This window comes from Actinia tenebrosa, unplaced genomic scaffold, assembly GCF_029948245.1.
Source record: "Actinia tenebrosa isolate PJP-AT-01 unplaced genomic scaffold, QUT_ActTen_1.0 PGA_scaffold3__52_contigs__length_22856419, whole genome shotgun sequence".
Taxonomy (NCBI): Eukaryota; Metazoa; Cnidaria; class Anthozoa; order Actiniaria; family Actiniidae; genus Actinia; species Actinia tenebrosa.
Window position 1 is genome coordinate 1,241,851 of NW_028292580.1, and position 20,768 is coordinate 1,262,618.

Below are 20,768 nucleotides of genomic sequence, written 5' to 3' on the forward strand. Positions count from 1 at the left end.
TTTTGATTGGTTACCCCCCAAAAACGCAAGGCATTATGGGGATATGAAAGTCGAGAATTCCTGAGAGCACAGGGATTTTATTGTTCTGCCATCTAACCACAGGCAGTCCAAGCTGGATTATGGGCACCGGCACGTGATGGTGCAAAACATTGGTTTTGATAAGACCAACCGAAGATAAATACTTCAACACTCGTTCCCAGTCAATTTCTCACTTTTGAAAGGCTACGAAAGGAATAAATTATTTTGGGGTGTTCCCAAAACAGCCTCCTCCTATGACATCATTGGTAAAATGATCAAGTACTGGGCAATTTTTTCCTCTTGCAAAACATTAACTTTCTGCGACTTTCATAAACATGCGAACTCTGTGTCTCCAAGTTGCACGCTGAAATTTTTTTTTTCGCTGCTGTCAATCAAAAATATGAAAGGTACCGACTGATTAGTTTTGATTGATGGCAGCGAAAAACCATACACCTATTTCAAAAAATGTTGTCGTCGACCAACTCAAGGCTACGCGACTGGACTGAAAGGAACTCGTTGAAGGAGACGTTTTTGTAATGCCTTCATATTTTCGAAATTGTGAACTGAATCATAACTACTTTGCTTTTCTTTCCCTAAACCCAAAGACATGCATTTGATGGATTGTTTCTCGCCATTATTATCTTTACTACTAACGGGAACAATTAATTCAGAACGAATATTTAGCCGCTTCAGTGATCTTTACCCATATTCCTTTCGGTCCAGTCGCGTAGGCTTGAGCCGGTCGACGACAACGTTTTTTGAATTGACTGTATGAAGCATTACCACTGAAGCGGTTAGATATTCGTTCTGAATTAATTGTTCCCGCAAGTAATAAGATAATAATGGCGAGAAACAATCCATCAAATGCATGTCTTCATGGGTTTAGGGAAAGAAAAACCGAGTAGTTTGATTCAGTTTACAATTCCAAAAATATGAAGGCATTAAAAAAACGTCTCCTTCAACGCTTCCCGCTCGCCTACGAAGGTTCGTGCTGTAAACCAGGCATAACTAGTCAGATAAAATTATGCAGTCAACTCGGCTTCGATTTACTACCCAGAGTTCCTTTCGGTTCAGTCGCGTAGGCTTGAGCCGGTCGACGATAACGTTTTTCGGATTGACTGTATATCAGCGTGCAACTCGAGATACGGAGTTCGCATGTTTATGAAACTCGAAGTAATGCTTTTCACAATTTTTCCGTTGTAGCATTGATCCTTACGGAATAAAGCCAGTCCCTAAATCAGCCAGGATAAACCATTCGTTACGAAATACTAATTTAAAAATGGTTTGTATTGATGCTGAGACTGACAGCCCAAGAGTGGTTCTTGTGGCGAAGACCGCTTTAGCGAGAGGAGTTGAGCTGCTTTTTGATTACTGTGACCCCGAGGCTCCTTTTTACTATGAGAGCCAAACATTTAACCTGTAATTGAAGTTTCATAATTGTGAGATGATCGGGGTGGTAATGTAAGACTGTATGGACCCCATTTGTAGATTATGCAACTGTACTCTATCCCACTGGATGACGTGGTGCGTGGGTGATCAGTACTGCTCAAGATTGCGGAGATCCCAGGCTATATATAGTTTTGTTAGTATAGGCCGATCTTTATTTACGTTTTTTCCTCTGCATTAGCACAAGAAAAATTTCAAGCTATACGCAAAGCAACTCCAGAAATCGAAAGAGAATGGGAATTATGGTTTTCACGTCGGCCATGTTGGAGGACTTTAACATAAGAATTGTCAATGAATTCTTTTGTTATATGCTCCAACATGGCCGCCGTTTCTTTTGTTATTTAATTCTCTTGGGAATGGTTGAAAACCATCAATAGGTTGCTATCAATAGACGTCACTTCCGGTAATAGCTTTTTTTTGATGGCTTGTAGAATCCTGGAGGTTGTTTTGATCTCTTGTTTTCTGGTTTGATGTCGTGAAAATAGTCAAATACTATAGTTTGGGGACTTATTTTGATGTTTTGACTTAGCATCCGCTAGTTGCTCCCCAGTCAACCGCTTGTTTGTCAATATGTTCAATATTTTGGGAGCTTGAATTTTTTTAATGCTAATGAGCAAAAAAAGGAAAAAAAAGTTCGGTCTATAGTAGAATGCTCGCACTAAACCCGTGAAACGGATACTATTTTTAGTAGTAAATAGTGATAATCAAACATTAAAAAACAGAGAATTCTGTATGACTTACTAGTAATTTTGTACTAAATATTATTCACGGGTTTAGTGCGTGCACTCTATAGACCTAATCCACTGTTTTCCCTTTTCAGACCTTGTGTCATTCCCTAGAGTATCATTTCTTTGTTTAACGGTTTTGCACGAGAAGACACAGAATCTTATTCTCGAGAAAATGACACATGGTCTGAAATGGCAAAACATTACGCCAAGTGGATAAGGTACATTATACAGCTATTTCAGCTGGGTAAACACTCAGTCCCCCGCAATTCCAATCGGTCTCAGATTTCTGATTTGAGATATCCAACGGATGTTTTTTTGAAATAGGTGTATCAAAATGGGGAGATAGGTGTTTTATTAGAGCATTATGTTTACAGTCAAGGTTCGTGGGGCTTCTCGATTAAATTAATTTTTCGCGCGTCACGCTGGATACTATTATATAGGCTGCTGTTTGATTATTTGCCGAGTAAGGTAAATATTTATGGATAATCACTTCGCCTGGGGTGAAGAATCGTCTTAGTATCATCACACAGGCAATTATTTGAAAGAAAGCTATATTTCTAAAATTTATATAAATTTTATATGTTGAAAGCGGTACGCATCATTAAGTGAATTCTATTTTTACACAAAAACGTTTATACAGAAATTTTCTATATTGATACACCAATATCCGGGGGGGGTACTTCCACCCCAACTTGGGTAGGGGTGTGCCACCAGGACCTCAAAACCCTGACCCTATCCCAGACCTAAAACTTTGATTTTAAATGCCCTACACCAGACTAAAACTAAGAATTGTACACCCTATCCCAGATTAAAAGACGGACAAGACGGTTATTCAGTAGATTGCAATCAATATTTACAAACGTTTTTATTGTTTTTGTGCCGGCAGAAAGCGTAGCCTATTCGCCAGACAAAAATGACCAAATCGTTAACCCTATCCCAGACAAAATGTCAAAAAATGATACCCTACCCCAGACCCAAAAGCCGAAAAACCATACCCTGTAGGGCAGCACATACCCGTTATGAAGGTTTATACTTCCAATATGTTAATGATGATGACGTCAGGTAAGATATTTGAGTGGTTTTTTTTTCGTAACTACTAATACTAAATGCTGGCCATTTTGAAGATAAAAATTTTAAATAGCTTTCATATAAACCATGAGTAAAATAATGATGCTTTTTAAATACTGTATCTATGAACCAGTTCGATTTTGTATATTTACATTCATTAACATATTGGAAGTATAAACCTTCATAACTTAGAAACGCATCACTCAAATCAAGAAATATTTTACCATTCAACTATTTACTTCATGTAGAATCAGTACTGAAAGTATTGTCGATAGGTTCATTTACGCTTTATCTTTGCTTAAGTTAAATTCGGGCTCCAAAAATTAGTTTAAATTCTTTTTCTAACGACGTTCAAATTTAAGCGCGCTCGCTCGCGGGAAAAAGACGTAAGTGTGTTTGATCCATAGTGCAGTTTTCGTATGACTGTGAAAAGTTCACGGCACGAACACGGTCGTGACACAACAAGGGATACGCCAGACAAATCACATTGCACAAGAATGTACTCTCCATCCAATCAAATACCCGGAACACGGCATAACCACGGCGCGGACACGGTCACGCCAAGATCACGGCACTTTTAGACCAATCATATTGCGCGTTAAAAAAATCAGCCAATTAAAATTCTAGAAAGTATCACGGTCACGGCACGTCACGCATACGACACTGAGCTTTTTACAGTCATACGAAAACTGCACTAAGACGAAACGGAAAAAGAAAAGAATAATGAACAATAAACCTAAAAAATATTGTTTATTCATGATTTACAAAATCCTGGCTTATATTTTGCTGCAATCATATTAATATAAATTATACAGGGTTCGCGCTGAGGTAACCACTTAAATTCAAGGGCTATTCAAGGAGTATACAAAAGGACCCAAAAATGAATTTTCAAGGAGTATGTTCAGCTAACTATGCCAAGGTTTTACACGGTGGTTGCACATGGCCGACTTTCAGATTTTCCGATCTTTCTGACTAGATCCATTTCAGAACCATACAAGTAATGATCAAAGCAAAAATTCGAGGAGTTTTCAAGGAGTTTGGCTAAAATCGTAAAATTCAAGAGCTTTTCAAGTGCCCATGAAAACGTGAATTAAATTTAAGGAGTTTTCAAGGAGAGTAGCACGAACCCGGATTTTATACAGTTAATGTCATTAACGTTGTCCACCGAAAAAACACATTTACACATTTACACATTTACACATTTACACATTTAGACTAAAAGAAATATCACGTGTTTCCTCGAACGTTCTGTCAAAAAACAAATGCTGAAATACCATTCTCCATCTTAAATCCTCACTAAATGGTCAGGGCATTCTGGATTTTTGATTCGCGAGTTGAATTTTACATTTAAAGTTCAGGCTCATTTTAGTCTAAATGTGTAAATGTGTAAATGTGTGAATGTGTAAATGTGTGAATGTGTGAATGCGTGAATGCGTGAATGCGTGAATGCGTGAATGCGTGAATGTGTGAATGTGTAAATGTGTGAATGTGTGAATGTGTGAATGTGTGAATGTGTGAATGTGTGAATGTGTAAATGTGTGAATGTGTAAATGTGTGAATGTGTGAATGTGTAAATGTGTGAATGTCTTTTTTTGGTGGACAACGTTAATGACATTGACTGTATGACATCATATAATTTGATAATTAAATGAAATATCCGGTAAAATCATTATTCATTACAACAACCTGTACGAATGAGAATCATTATTCTGTCTTTTTCTCTTTCTTGGGCGGTGCTAGCTGATCGCGGATTTTCTGGAACAACTCGACAAAAATAAAAGTGCCTGAAAATACAAGCGCAGTTCCTATCCAGTGATAGACGGTAAAAGGATTCATGAAATAGAAAATGGAGAACAGAAGACTAAAAAACTTTCGCAACGTGACAACAAGCGTGACAGTCAATGACGTGCACTCAGACGTCAGGTTGTAAGCGGAGCGGATACAGATGTATTGCGTGACCACGTTACCCATTGTGTAGAGCCAGAGTTTGGGGATGAGAAGACTGGTACCAAACAGATGCAAAGGTTCTAGAAGAGATATAGAGGCATTAGTACAAGATAAGCATTTCAAATATGCTCCTAATAATCAGTGTGATAATCTGAGTTTCTCAACCAATCAGCGCGCGAGAGGGGGAGTGGGGAGAGGATCATCAAGTTTTTACGCAGCCAAAAAAAGAAGTGTCATCTATATTTTCATTCAAATCCAAAGTTTTGCAGGGCCGTAACGAGGGGGGGGGAGCACAGGGTGCACGTGCACCCCCCATAAAAGCTTAAGGTCCGCTCATCTATCTCCTTTTACTTTAAAATAGCATGTAAATGTTTTTTTTTTTATTTATTTATTTTTTGGTTCTACAAATCATTGCCTGTGCACCTCCCCTGCAAGATCCCTGGTTAAGCCACTGTTTTGTCACTGAATAAGATGTGGTTACACACTCCTTGCATGATCAAATTGGGAAGCACGGGTGGCGTAGCGTTGTGAGTGCTCGCCTCTCATCAATGCTTCGAGGGTGCATCATCTCTCCTGTGCTTCGAGGGTTTTTCTCCGGGTTCTCCGGTTTTCCTCCCTCCACAAAAATCAACTCCTAAATTCTAATAAACCTGAAGCGAGATGACGTTTTACCCCCGACTCTATACCATAATAGTTTTTAAAATTCTTTCATATTGAATTTTTTGATTCCTTAGAGAATACAGGAAAAATAGTCATAATTAAAGAACAAAAGAAGTGTGAAAAGGATTATGGTCTAGAGACGGGGGTAAAACGTCATCTCGCTTCAGGCTTATTCGATCACGGAATGAGGGCCACAGGTTTGTTAGCCACTGGCTATTAAGTGCTACCCTCGTAAAAAAAGGACATTTTTTTCATTTAAATACTCACCAGAAGCACTGAACACGAGGATATGATGGTAAAGGTCTTTACCAAGAAGAAGAAACCCAGGAAGAGGCAATGCATGCTAGTAAAATAACAACGACAAGAACATGACACAGCTGTCAGCAGGTTACTGTTCAATACCCAAATTTAAAGCGCCCCCCCCCCCTTCCCCGGTGACACCAGGGAAAAACGTTTGCGCATGTGTGCACTTCAGTACGTTTTCTAAGCATTTTGAAGAGTTTGAGTGAGAAAATAAATGTTTGTTCTCTCCAAGTATACAAAAAAGTTCGAGAGTATACTTTTGTCAGACCAAGATACTGTATTAACAAACACAATATGAAAGAGTTAGCCTTAAGTTTCAAGCATGGACGCTAAGTTTTGGCAATTTTTGAATTCCAATTTATAAAGCATGTTTGAAAGTCAAATTTACTTAAAGTGCTACTATGACGAAAATTGCTCAAACTTGGATTCAGCTGAAACTTCCTAAGAATACTCTTTAAAGGTCCAATAATCACTGTATGAAGTGTTTTCTCGATATTCAGGACGAAAGTATGATATTTTTACGATTATTTTTTGGAGTCTGTGACGTCATACACTCAACATCGAACATCGCTCCATACATTTCTTTGTAGTTTATGATCAAAATATCAGTAATTAAGGGAGAAAGAAATACCCAAACACCCCAAAATACAAATTATAGTCACAAGTAATGTGAAATAAGTACATTAGCCACCCTTTGGGCTTCATAGGAATAAAATAAATTAAGGATTTATATACAAAGAAATATATGTAGCAATGTTTGATGTTGAGTGTATGACGTCACAGACTCCAAAAAATAATCGTAAAAATATCATACTTTCGTCCTTAAGATCGAGAAAACACTTCATACAGTGATTATTGGACCTTTAAAGAGTATTCTTAGGAAGTTTCAGCTGAATCCAAGTTTGAGCGATTTTCGTCATAGTAGCACTTTAATATGTTTTGACTAATTTGTATACGGGTTCAGAGCATGCGCAGACGTTTTTCACTTGTGTCCGCCCCCCCCCCCCCCCCCCCATCCCCCGAATAGCCCCATTCTCACGTGATTTCATTGTTCTTCTATTGTTCTTAGAACGAAAAAGGCCTTTGAAGAAGTATATAATCCTAGGGCTTATAACTGGGGTTTGATAGTGTGTACTACAGGGCCGTAATCAGGGGGGAGCACAGGGTGCATGTGCACCCTCCCCCCATAAAAGCTTAAGGTCCGCTCATCCATCTCCCTTTTTTTTTGGTTCTGCAAATCATTGCCTGTGCACCTCCCTGCAAGATCCCTAGTTACGCCACTGAGTTGGTAATAAAAAAACGATCAATGGTCTGATTTTATTCGATGTGCACCCTCCCTGTAAAAGTCCTGGTTACGACCCTGTACAAATACTTGTATTGATATTACATATAGTATGTATGCACGTACTCACTGCATAGAAAAGAGCTTCTTTTGGATGTTTACCAAACTCACTATACAATTGTTCCTAGAAATGAGAAAACAATACTATAATTTTAAGAGAATATTAGACAGACGCAGGGGGGTTTAGAGCTTGGGGGTCTGAGCACCCCCTCCCCCTTACTCTAGGGTAGTTTTGAATTCACCTAACGCATTAATGATGTCAACTAAGGTTTCAGTATGAAGCTACGTGCTAAATTAAATTTATTCTTACCGCCTGTCACGAATGACTGAGCAATTAGCACGTAGCCTTATACTGAAACCTTTGTGCGTGACAAGCGAAGCATATCTCGGTAGTGGGTTATTCTACTTGATTTGTGTTTGTTTTTTAACTGAAAATCCCTCCCAGGCTTTAACCTACACAGTCACATTTATCTTACTTGGTAAATACCAAGTCTAGCAGATAACAGTAGGGCCACAATCAACATTCCAATACCTAGAATATGCAATTTATGGAAAAGATGAAAAAGAATTGGGTAAAAAGAGACAAATTACAAAAATACCAATTCTGTAATACCAACTTTCCAATAGAGAGAGGGGGGGGGGGGGGCTTAATAGAGAGAGGTGGGGGGGGGGGGCTTAAGAGAGAGGTGGGGGGGGGGCTTAAGAGAGAGGTGGGGGGGGGGGCTTAAGAGAGAGGTGGGGGGGGGGCTTAATAGAGAGAGGTGGGGGAAGGGCTTAATAGAGAGATGTGGGGGGGCTTAATAGAGAGAGGTGGGGGGGGGGGGGGCTTAATAGAGAGAGGTGGGGGGGGGGGACTTAATAGAGAGAGGTGGGGAGGGCTTAATAGCTCCCAGACATCCGCAGTAAATACTACGGAGACCTTAGAACAGTCGCAAAGTCAAGGGGAATTAGATTTTTCCATTACAGATCAAGAAGTATATGAAGTTCTAAGTAACCTAAAGAAACATAAAGCTCCCGGCCCTGATAATATTCCAAATGAGCTATTGATAACGGGAAAGGAAGCACTAAAAGGACACCTAACGGTAATTTTCAATAAAATCCTAGACAACGGAAAGTTTCCCTCTTCATGGAATCTAGGATATATTGTTCCATTGCATAAAAAGGACGATCCAACGAAAGCTGAAAATTACCGTGGAATAACACTCCTTTCTGCAATTGGCAAAGTTTTTACGGCAATACTTAACAAACGGCTCTATGATTACCTAACTACGAATAATATAATTAAACAGGAACAGGGTGGGTTTAGAAAAAAGCACGGAACAACAGATAGTATTTTTATTCTGAAATCCGTAATCGATAAATATGTTAAAAGTAAGCCACGGAAGAAAAATAATTTCCTTTTTTCCTGCTTTGTAGATTTTCAAAAAGCGTTTGACTGCATCCCAAGGAAAAACTTAATGGCAAAACTTGAAAATGTTGGTATAAATGGAAATTTTCTAAGAGTGATACAATCGATGTACTCCACTGATCAATCAGCAATCAAAGTAAATGGACACATTTCTCCGACATTTTCCTGTTATATGGGTGTTAAACAAGGCTGTATGCTGAGCCCTACGTTATTTAATTTATATCTTCACGATCTGCCTGACTCATTAAATTCGTGTAACAACAATGATGTAATGTTGAATGGCAAACCGATTAGTACTCTTTTATATGCAGATGACCTGGTTCTGTTCTCTAAATCTGCTAAAGGGCTTCAGAAATATCTCGACAAGCTAGAGGCATTTTGTGAACAATCAGGCTTAACAGTTAATATAACAAAGACAAAAGTGATGGTTTTCAATAATACAGGGAAGACAATGAATAACTTCCAATTCTATTTGAACAAATCTAAACTAGAAAACGTTAAATCATATAAATATTTAGGATTAAATTTTACAACCTTTGGAAACTTTACGTTTGCAAAACAAGAATTAAAAAAAGCTGCATTAAAGGCACTATTTCAGATGAAAAAACAAATGGGTGAATTTTTCACATCCAATATCAAATTAACTATAAAACTGTTTGACTCGCTTGTTACACCAATACTTCTATACGCAAGTGAGATATGGGGTATCGAAACATTAAGCACCAAAGACCAAGAGCCCATGGAACTTGTTCATTTGAAATTTTGCAAAATGCTCCTCAAGGTGACAAAGAATGCTAGTAACCTTGCATGCAGAGCTGAGTTAGGAAGGTTTCCGCTAAAATGCAAAGCATGCAGTAGAAGCTTTAAATTCTGGCATAAAATTATAAAGTCGGAACTACACCCAAAAAAACTTTCAGCCGAAGTCTACCAAGATATTAAAAATGAAACTAAAAAAGCCTTTTGGAGCATAAAAATTAAAACTACTTTAGAACAACTCGGATTGGGGATAATTTGGATGAAACAAAATGAACTTTCTCCAAGATGGTATGAATATGGAAAAATAATAACCCAAAGAATATATGACATTGAGAGGCAAATTTTATGGAGTAATCTCCACAATGATGAAAGGAAAGACGACAGACATAAAAATAAACTCAGAGTCTTTCGTCAGTTCAAAACGGATTATAACTTTGAAGAATATTTAAGTCAAGTCACCAATATTAAGCACAGAGTGGCGCTTACAAAATTAAGAATTAGTAACCATAAGCTTGAAGTAGAAACGGGGAGGTATAAGAGGCCTTATCTCATTTACGATGAAAGGATTTGCCCAGTGTGTAAGTCGGGAGTAGAAAACGAAAAACACTTTCTAGTTTGGTGTCCACTATATGACTCTCATAGAAATGACTTAAGAGAGTTCATAGAAAAAAACACCAGCATTAATTTCAACAATATGAGCGCTGACAGTCGTTTTATGTTCTTAATCAATTCAAAATCAGCGTCTCTACAAAGAGCCATATCAGCATACATTCATCAATGTATGCTGATACGTGAAAATGAATTAAGAAAATTACCTAATACATAGTATATATATATACCTATAATATATTTGGAATCAAACACTCATGTACTATTAGTATAAGGTGCCAAATAAAATTGTATTGTATTGTATTGTATTGTAGAGGGCGGGGCTTATGGATTTAGCAAACTGACTCCAATGTATCCTATCTATCAGTATATAATATGATTTAATAACTTTCTTTAAATTCAAACTCTAACTAAAGTGCTACAATTAAATTTTTATTTTTATTTTACGGTGTTTGTGTGATTGATCTGATCTTCTAAGATGGTGGGGGTAGGGGGATGGGGGCTTAATAGAGGATTTATGGCATATGCAAGGTAATATACATATATGTGTATACCCACCAACACACCACCAGAGGTAGTCAGTATAAGGATTCCCAGTAGTGGCTTTATGATGAGCTTCCTGTTTACAATAACAATCACATCACCTTGGTTACCAACAATAGGAGCAACCATACATGTCACGTGCATAGAAATACAGTAATACAATAGTTGCTTATATAGTTAGTAATACTTGATTATAGAGTGATGATACAGTTATAATAGACAATCAATTGCCTGTCTGTATTAAGTATACAATATTTGCACATTAAAACTTGATTGGATTTTCACTTCTTCCCAGCTGGAGATCTTGTAAGGTTTTTTAGAGATTCTTATAAAATTCTTGTAAGATTCCATAAGATTCTCATAAGATTCTATAGGATTCTTATAAGGTCTTATAAGAAGCTTATAAGAATCTTATAAAATCTTATAAGAATCTTAATAAAAACTTTAAAGATGTTCTAAGATTCTTACCTTTGTAAGTTCAAGATCTTATAAATTTCTTAATAAGATTTCTACCTGGGTCACTAATTTGGCCGTCATCTAGCCGTGAAAATGTTGTGGATTCACAAAGCGTAGCCGAGGGAGTCCACGACACTTTGACGGCTAGATGATGAAAAAAGTGGTAAGTAAGATTTTTTGGCCACACACACACACACACACATACAGTCAATTTAAAAAATGTTGTCGTTGACCAACTCAAGCCTACGCGACTGGACCGAAAGGAACTCTGTGTAGCAATCATTGAAGCCGAGTTGACTCCATAATGTTATCTGACTAGTTTTATGCCTGGTTTACAGCACAAACCTTCGTAGGTGAGCGGGAAGTGTTGAAGGAGATGTTTTTCCAATGCCTTCATATTTTCGAAATTGTGAACTGAATCATAACTTCTTTGTCAGTTTCAGCAGCAGTAAGGGGGACTCGCGGTCAATGTCAAAGATTTACTGGTTTTACAGGCGGTTTAAGGAAGGCGCCGGCAGCGGGAAATACCCGCGCCCCATTGTACGTTGCTGCTATGTTAGGAATATTTGTCTTATATATGCATGAATGTAAAAAGTTCGCCAATGACTTCTGTATAATTTGCCTAAGATCCAAGGTTAACATACCCAAGCCCAAGGGTTTCTGGTGTTGTGGTAAAAAAATGCAAATAGAAGACGACACGTCAGCACAGTGTTACGAGTGTGGTAAAAATATTCGCAATGCCGTACCAAATGCTACCAGAGAGCAATATTACGCTAATGGAGGTCGTAAGAAAACACCTTATAAGAGAATAAAATACTTTAGGGACTGGATGAGTCATATCCAAGGTTATCGACCGGTATATTTAAACAACGAAGTAAGGAAGAAAATCATAGACCACTTAGAAGAGCCAACCCCACAAAGTCTACGGAAAACGCTGAAAAAATTAAAACTAGGGAAATATTACAAAGCTATTCCCTATCTTTTGTCTGAAATTACCGGTAAGTCTATTCCGGAGGTTTCTGATATGACAAAAGCCGAGTGGATGTTTTGTCGGCTGAATAAGGATATTCCTTATTACCCTGACGTAATCTACGAAATATTTTACGAAATAGACCCCAGTCACCCGCTGTTAGAATGGATTCCGAGAAGATGAAATGTGCAGACGAAATCCACCTACGCTCTTTTCAAAGCAGATGTCTACTGAGCGAGCTTTCTTTGGAGCTCCTCTTTTGCCTCCTGGTAGATCTTTTTGCGAGATTCCTCGGAAAGATCTTTCACGATGGTTTTTTTATTACCCGACTTTAACTCCCCGTATTTCTTTTCCTCCGCGAGGATCAAAGAGAACTCCGCGTCGTCTATGCGGCGGTCCCGCAGAGCCTGAGACACCAAGTCGGTGATGGTGTTAGCCTTTGCTTTTGCTAGGGCTATATGAGTGTCGTGCTTGGATATCTTACCGGACTATTGCTTTAGAATGCCTGTTGTAACAGCGGAAACAATGCCGCAGACGGCTCCAACGCTGGCCAAAGGAACGCCAACGACTATTCCAGGTCCGGTGAGTGAGGTAGCAACGCCGGTGCCTGTTAACGCCACGGACAGAGACCCCGAAGTTATCGCGATTTTATGTAGTATGCTTGGGGCTCTAGCATACTTTTTCCTAACCTCCTCATAGTGTTTTGCCTGCCCCTCTAAGTAAGCCAGTATTAAATTTGCTTTATTCAAGCGGAAATTCTCTGCATTTTCGATGGGTGCCGTAGCATGGTAGTTTGGGACGTCTGGGTACAACTGAGGCGCTGATGGTATAACATCCATTATATACTAATGTACGACGCTTTTGGAAATAACATAGAGGAGCAGCCACATCATGACAACCGGGATTACTGGAATTGGAGAGCATTTAGGAAGATGTTCCCGCATGCAGACCCCAGTAAGTTCGAAAGAAGACCCGATGGGATTTACTTCAACGGCACCAGAATGTACAGCAATGCGGACTTGGAGCCAACGCTGGTGGGGCAAATAGACAATCAGCTGCAGCATTCCACGCCTAAGCCCGCGCCTGTGCTAACGTCTAAGCCCGCACCAAAACCCACGCCTACGCATGTTGAGCCCGGTTGGTCAAAGGAATTATTGCTTGGTACCAGTACTTATCCGATACCCGCAGTTTCATTTGATAAACACCCAAGCCTGGACTTAACGTTGAACATGCGGATTTCTAACGACCATTCCTTTCCGTTAAAGGTGCGAGATATCTTCAAAAACGTGCCCATTGTTCATACCACCGCCAAGGAATCTCATGAATGGTTAAGTGGTCCTAACATGCGTTATTGGCCGCAGCAACTAAACTTTGCGGTTTGGTGTGCCACCAGCGGTTGTGGGGTAAGCGCCAAACTGATGAAGGAGTCGATATTTATGTTTCACTTTCACTTTACGGTCAGAAGAATACTACATGAGATGGGTGTTACCGCTTTACCGGGAGATGCTGCGTTTTATCCTAGAGATAATAAATACAACGTTCCTGCTTACGACCGACTTTGTAAGGAGTTTGGTGTCGTAGGGAAGGATTTCCGATGCACTACGGGCGCTAACAATGGTCTAGGACACGTTTGGGCTTATTGGGGGATTGGTGGACATGAGCTAAGTGATAAGGAAGTTCATGCATTGAATCTACGATGGAACACTGGGTATCACAAAGAAACCTATGACAGTAGCACCTTCTTCGAGCCAAATGCCAAAACCACTAAGGAAGTTAGAGACGGACCTCTGTTCAAAGACGAGGGCGGTAAGTATGCCGGGGCTAATCCACTGATTATCAAAATTACCAACGACGAGCATACGAAGCAATACTTTAACTTCATACCCCCAGAAGGTAAAGGACTAACCAAAGCCGGCCTTGCCCGTTTGAACCGCAGCATAGAAGCTTACGTGTATTCTATCCTTGGAGCCCAAGTAAATACCCGATCAAGCATAGTGGGGAATACCGGCGCCGCAGAAGAGACGCGAGCCGAAGCCTTGATCTTATTCGAAAGTTCGATCTTGGAGGGTGACATTAGCAAGGGCGTACAGCGTTACCAACTAGCTATACAAAATTCTAAGGCGAGGTTGGACTATGCAGTAGCCCCGGGTTGTTGGTTAATGCCCAGTAATTTATCTATAAATACTGGCTCTGTAGTAGGATACAACAACAAGCTGCAGCGAGCAACCAAAGACATGAAGTTTGGGGTGAATGACGTGAACTCTGATACTACCAAGGGCATTCCTCACTTCGTAGAGAAGCCAAAAAAGTCACACGAAACGAAGCTACCCGTAGTTAAGAAACCATCAAAGAAGGTCCTGCCTGCGATACCTGAGGAATATGACCATAACTTATTAAAAGCCGGCTTAGCAGCTGCGAGCATTGGTCTGAGTTATTATATATGGCGATGAACAACCCCTACGTAGCTGGAGTAGATTGCGTTTACACGACTTACACAGGCGAGAAAAAATACAACCAGGCATCTTGGGTTGATGTCACGGGTATGTCCGTGAATTTGAATTACTCAGGAAAGAAATTGATCCTTTGTAGTATTTGCATTGGTACGAGCAGCCATGCCAACGTGGGCTTTAGGTTCCTGGATGACAACGGCATACTGCAGCCTATGCGCGCAAAGACAAACAACAGGGAGCCTACGCATTTCTCCGTTGAGCCCAATCCCGGCAGCTCCGAGAATCACTCCGTTTGGACTTTCCACATGGTCGCCGATTGCCACGGGAAGGTAAAGCTGCAAATGCGCGTAGATGACACCGGGGGCGTTTGCATAAATAGTATAGAAAATCAGAGAGATACAGCCTATAATCACGCAACCATTAGCACTTTAACGGTGCTTAGTCTTTAAATATATGAACCCACACGCGAAGGAAGATTGGTTTTTTCATTACTTAGGGGAGGAGTACTACCAGGGGGATAAGTGGTACGATACCGGGGTGTGGGTAAAGGTTGGGGGCTTGGGATTAGTTATGTGCACCATTAACGTTAACCTATGGAATAGCTGTAATCTTGGACTTAGAATCGTAGATGAGGCCAACACCACATTATTACCATATAGGAAAAAAATAAACGAGAGGCACCCATCACACTTTACGTTTGAAGGTGTGCTTGCTACCAGTGAAAACCAACAGCCGGTAACTTTTCACATGGTAGTTAATTGTCAATATGCAAAGCTTCAAGTTCGCCCCAGCGATAACTTCCCAGGTAATCCCAATAGTAAAGGCTTTGTCGTATTTAATGCCATAACGCAAAATCGTGGCTTGCCGGATGCTGTTTGGAATCATAAGACCATTAGCACCATGACTGCCATACCCCTACTACCAAATTATCAAGGCGGCGCGAATACTATCTTTACTTATCCCCAGTCGAGGACGCCTCGGGCACCCGACGACGATAAGCCCGACATAATATACAAGGATAAGATCAACCCCTCATCTTCTTCAGGAGTGCCACCCCAATAGCTACTACCAAGATCCAAATGTTATTCCCCACGAACCTCAACAGTTCGCCGCCGGCCCTAAGTGCCAAGGAAACAACCGAACCCAGCAGCCCAGGAAGACCGGCTGCCATCTTTTTTCCCAAGTCCGTCAGCCCCTTACCTAATTTCTTTACGCCCGCGCCCGTAGCCTTAAGCGCGCTAAGGATTACTCCTACTACGCTTGAAATAGCAACCGCAAATGCCAGTGGAACGCCATACTTCAAGAGGGCTCTTTTTACCTTTTCCTTGGTGGTAAGCCCCAGCTCTTTTTCCAGGTTTTCCTTTTGCGCCCGTAATTCCGCAAGGCGTATTTCGAGCGTATCTACTTCCTTTTGAGCTGCTTCCCTTTCTTCCTCGGTACGAGTTTGGTCCTCGATTACTTCTTGCTGCCGCTCTATTTGCCCCTCTAGGTCTTCGATGGCCTGATCTCTTTGCCGGATTTGTTCCTCCTTAGTATTAATTTCAGCCATTACCCGCCGCCGCTCCACTAAAGAGCCGGCTATGGTGGTTTGCAGGTTATCGGTATCGTCTTTAATTAAGTCTAACTCTTGCAGGGCGAGGTTAAGAGCCCTTTGAGTTTGATTTCTTTCACGTCGAATTTGGGTTCTTTGGTCTACCAACTCAGTTATTTCTTGATTTTTAAATTCGACCTCCCTTCTATGTGCGTCGGCGAGTCGTTGGTTTTGCTTCATGTATTCCTCCTCCCTTTCTTCCAACGTTTCCCGCAGCGCTTCCGTTGAGGCGCCTGAGCTTTTGGCCTCCTCCAGGTTCCTTTGTACTTTATCTCTTTCCCGTAAAGCTTTATCCAACTGGTTTCTCATTTCTACCATTCTTTCGTTACCGAACTTTTTTTCGGTATCGACAATTAGCTGAGTTTGCTTTGCGTATTCTTCCTCCCTTTCTTTTAACGTTTCTTGTAGTTCCTCGACGCGTTTTTCTAGCGCAACCTTTTCATTCAGGGTTTGCAACCTTTCTAACATGCTCCTAGTAGCCTGCTGAATGCCTTTTAATCTTGAGACGTCACCCCTAACGTCACCATTCTCATCAAAGAGGGGTTGTGGTTTCGTCCAGCGGTCTTTGTCAGGAAATCTCAGGTCTTGAACGCTTATGAGGACTTTGTTTCCGCGTTCTGTGAGCCTTACGTCGTCAGCATTGAAACGGGAATAACGCTGCGTTAGCTCTTGCGTTGCCCACTCTACGGTTTCCCGCGCGGCTGCTTCCGGCTCGCCCATGTTTTGAAGCTCTATGTGCTCACGCGGAAACGTGTACTCGCGTGCTTTGGGAAGTCTTAGGGCCTTTGCAATCCTATCCCTTAGGGAATCGTCGACTTGTTGGGTGGGAAGCAGCGGTTCTTCATCACCGTCGTTAATGTCAGCCTGACCTTCCTCAGTGGTGGGATCAAAGTCGGGGTCTGTTCCTTCTACTTCCATTATATATGATAAGCTCAAAGTTAAATCGCAACGTATTACCTAAGCAGGTTGGCGGACTGAAAGCAGAACGCACCTTTCACCGGGTCACCTTTACTCCTTCTAGCGCAAAGCCTGGAGAAACCTTGTACGTAGGCGTGCCCTGCCTAACGGATAACCTAGTCTTAGTTCCTGGCACCTTGGCGCTGAGGTCCGACCTAGCGGTACAGTCAAGCCCCACAGATGAAAGGATTATCGTTAACAACGTGGGCCGCAACATTGTTTCTAAGATGCGCGTAAAGTTCGCAGGGGAATCCTTGCTGGACTTAAATAGGTACGATCTGTATACCACGTACAAAGACTTATGGTTGACAGCCTTTGACCGCGCGCAAAGGATAGAACAAGGAATTGGTAGTGTCATTCTACGTAAGGTTCGCACACCTACGAAAACGCAACCTACTGACGGCAGCGGAGAAACCGCAGTGGCAGACGCAAAGCGAATAAAGACCGCCTATGGTAGCAAGTATGTCATACCACTGGACTTTGAAGTAATCACGAATCACGGCGCGTATTACCCAAAACAGTTATCCGAGCTACAGTTTGAAGTAACTTTAGCAGATGCTAATAACATCATTGGTGGGCTAAGCAGTGCACTTACCACAACAACCCCATACTCTATTACCAACTTAGAGCTACAGTACGAAACGGTATACAGCGAAGAGCTGGCCCGTAGCGCTGGCATGGAATACAGCTCCGGAAAGGCATTCCTTTACGACCACGTAGTGATGTATAAGACATTTAGCTTCTTGGATAAGACGGATGAGGTTATCAACCAAAGCATTAACCTCCCCCGAAGAAGTCTCACGGGGTTAATGCTGGTGTTTGCTAAGCCCTACGAGGCCGGTAAGCGCGACTCCGAGGCCTTTCACAACCCCAACATTACTAACGTAGGGGTCAACATAAACGGCGTTCCAAACAAGGTTTACTCACAGGGGATAAAGCCCGCAGACGTGTACAGAGAGGCCATGCGCAAGTTTGGCGACCAAATTAGCCCCGAGGAATTCTTTAAGGATAAGTATGCGCTGTGGATTGACATGCGCACCATTAACGACGAAGACCTACATGGTCAGGGTTTACGTCTAGTAAATACGCAGGATGGCATAACATTGGAGATCAAACGCACCAAAAACGCCAGTGCGGGCGACGGCGATAAGATAAACTGCTACGTCTTCGTCGTGTCTGACGCGCAACTGAGCGTAGAAATGAATCAGCTAAAGAGCGTTGCCTATTGATCCACTCGCTGCGCTCCCTCATCCGAGAAAGGATGAAAAATATCCCTTACGTATAATATGTTTCGCGTATTTCAAAACAACGACACCAAACTGCAATGCATAGTGCAAGGCGACGAACTGTACTTCAAAGCAAAGGAAGTGGCTTTAGCGTTGGGCTATGAGCGCCCCAGAGATGCAATTAAGGATCACGTCTCTGATAAATACAAGAAAAGGTTGGATGAGCTAAGGGGGGCTCTAAATCACCGCTCCCTTGCTAACGCACAGCCACATTCCGTGTTCATTTCCGAACCTGGTTTGTATCAGCTAATATTTAGCTCCAGGCTGCCAAAAGCCGTGGAGTTTCGGGATTGGGTCTTTGAGGAAGTTCTTCCGACTTTAAGAAAGACGGGTAAGTATGCAATAGACAAGCGCTTCGACGGTCCAAACAAGTTGGTATTCAAAATAGAAAATGAGTTTGACCTGCATAAAAAGGTAGTGGACTACATCCGCAGGTTTTACCCCCAAATGCTCGTGACCCCTGGTCTAGGCGAACTGCAGGACGGCGACGGTAAACGCATAAAGTGCTGGCAGAAAGGATATCAACGCGGTCAACCCGACCTGCTCATCCTGAATGCACACCTACGTTACCGTGGATTCTGCGTGGAGCTGAAGACCCCTAAAGGCAACGGGGTATTATCTGAGGACCAACGCCGCCTCTTACAGAGGTATGAAGAAAACGGTTATAAGGTAATGATTAGCAGCGACTACGATGTCATTTGCAGGGAGATCACGGAGTATGCACAAGGAATTCGCCTGCCATGTAGGTGGTGCTGCAAGCGCTTTAAGAGCGCGCAGACTCTGGCAACGCATTTGAGAATATTCCATAGGTATAATGAACAAGGATAAATTTAACGAGTTAAAGTTCATACAAACGCACTGGAGGGATTTGGTGGTGGGGGAGATTTACGAGATAAAGAATTACGTGGTCTTCGAAGACATCGACCGCCTGCGTTTGGTCTTAAAGAATAAAAAAAGAACATACACCCTTTGGGCGCCCGATAGGATAAGGTACGCCATCGAAGGGCAGGACGTTACCCATGTCATGAGTCATGGTAAGAGGGATGGCAGGTGGGTATTTGATGTAGTCAAGTATGAGCCTGAGAGTCCTCTGCATAATTAGCTTACTAGCGCGTCTGCTAAAGTCCGCTGCGCTTTAGGATTCGCGGAGCACCAATGCCCCACAAAGGATCCTTCGGGGAATACCTTGCCACAATGAAGGCAGGTGTATTTTTTACGCGGTTTGGGGATTTCAGGCGTAATGTAATCGGCTGGTAGTTCGCACGTAATACAGTCCATATATTGAAAGGGCGATTAGGAATCCTCCTAAGAAGGCGGCTGCGTAGGCTAGCATATATTGCAAGGCCTTTTAAAAGGGGTTCTTATCTTTATTTATTATTATTAGATTATGCAAGCGCCCTTAAAAGGGGTCTTTATTTTATTTATTATTATTCATTATCCTTAATAATAATAAATAAAAATAAGAATGGGATTTGAGACTCTTTGCACAAACCCTACCTTACTATCTTAAGCCGCCTACTAACATTACGGGCTTTCCTTGCCGCCTCATTGCCAGCATGCCAAGCTTCGAAGCGATCTAAGTACTCCTTAAAGCCGCCTTGACCCTCGTAGAGGCAATGCCAAATATGTTGGTCACTTCTTTGACAGCCGCAGCGCTCACAAGTTGCCTCCCAATATTCCCTATCTTCCCACCGTACGCCTTCTACGAGGTCAAACTCCGTAAAGCGCTGGTCAATTTCCTTCTTCCGGCGCGTTAACTTCCTTTGGGTTTCCTGCGGACAACATCGTGCGGCAACGTCGCTGTGCTCCTCGCAAGCCACGCTTAGCAGGTCGTAATTACCGCGGCACCGATGTCGATGCCATTCGTCGTTCTTCTCCTCCTCTCAGCGCTCACACACGTTCTTTAGGCAAACGCGGTTATCCACGTGGTAATCCAACATCTGCGCGCTGCTAAAGAGGCGATTACACTCCTTACAACGCCTTTCGCGTGCCTTCTTAGCGCACACCTTCTTTTCCAGGTGGTATTTTAACATTTGCTTGCTGCTGAACTCCTTGTTACACCGCTCACACTCCATATATAATAAGGATTTAATAGCCCTTATATGGGATACCGCATGAAGTCCTTAACGGCCAGAAACTATTTCAAAAGTGTCTCAGAATGTTGACGTTTAGGTTAAATCTTTGTTAAGGATGCCTGGAAACTATTCCAAAGAGTGTCTCAGAATGTTGA

The 20,768-nt window shown here is 41.7% G+C and overlaps 1 protein-coding gene across 1 annotated transcript in view; it reads right to left on the bottom strand.

Moving 5' to 3' along the window:
* Positions 1-4,779: 4,779 nt before the first annotated feature.
* LOC148907566 (nucleotide sugar transporter SLC35B4-like) overlaps positions 4,780-20,768 on the bottom strand; it is a 33,529-nt gene continuing 17,540 nt past the window's right edge. Inside the window, exons 2-6 of the mRNA XM_089035670.1 lie at positions 10,844-10,904; positions 7,989-8,044; positions 7,583-7,636; positions 6,135-6,210; positions 4,780-5,287 (exon numbers count right to left, since the gene is read on the bottom strand). Coding sequence (XP_088891796.1) covers positions 4,965-5,287; positions 6,135-6,210; positions 7,583-7,636; positions 7,989-8,044; positions 10,844-10,904 — 570 coding nt within the window. The 3' untranslated portion in view covers positions 4,780-4,964. The remainder of the gene's footprint in view (positions 5,288-6,134; positions 6,211-7,582; positions 7,637-7,988; positions 8,045-10,843; positions 10,905-20,768) is intronic.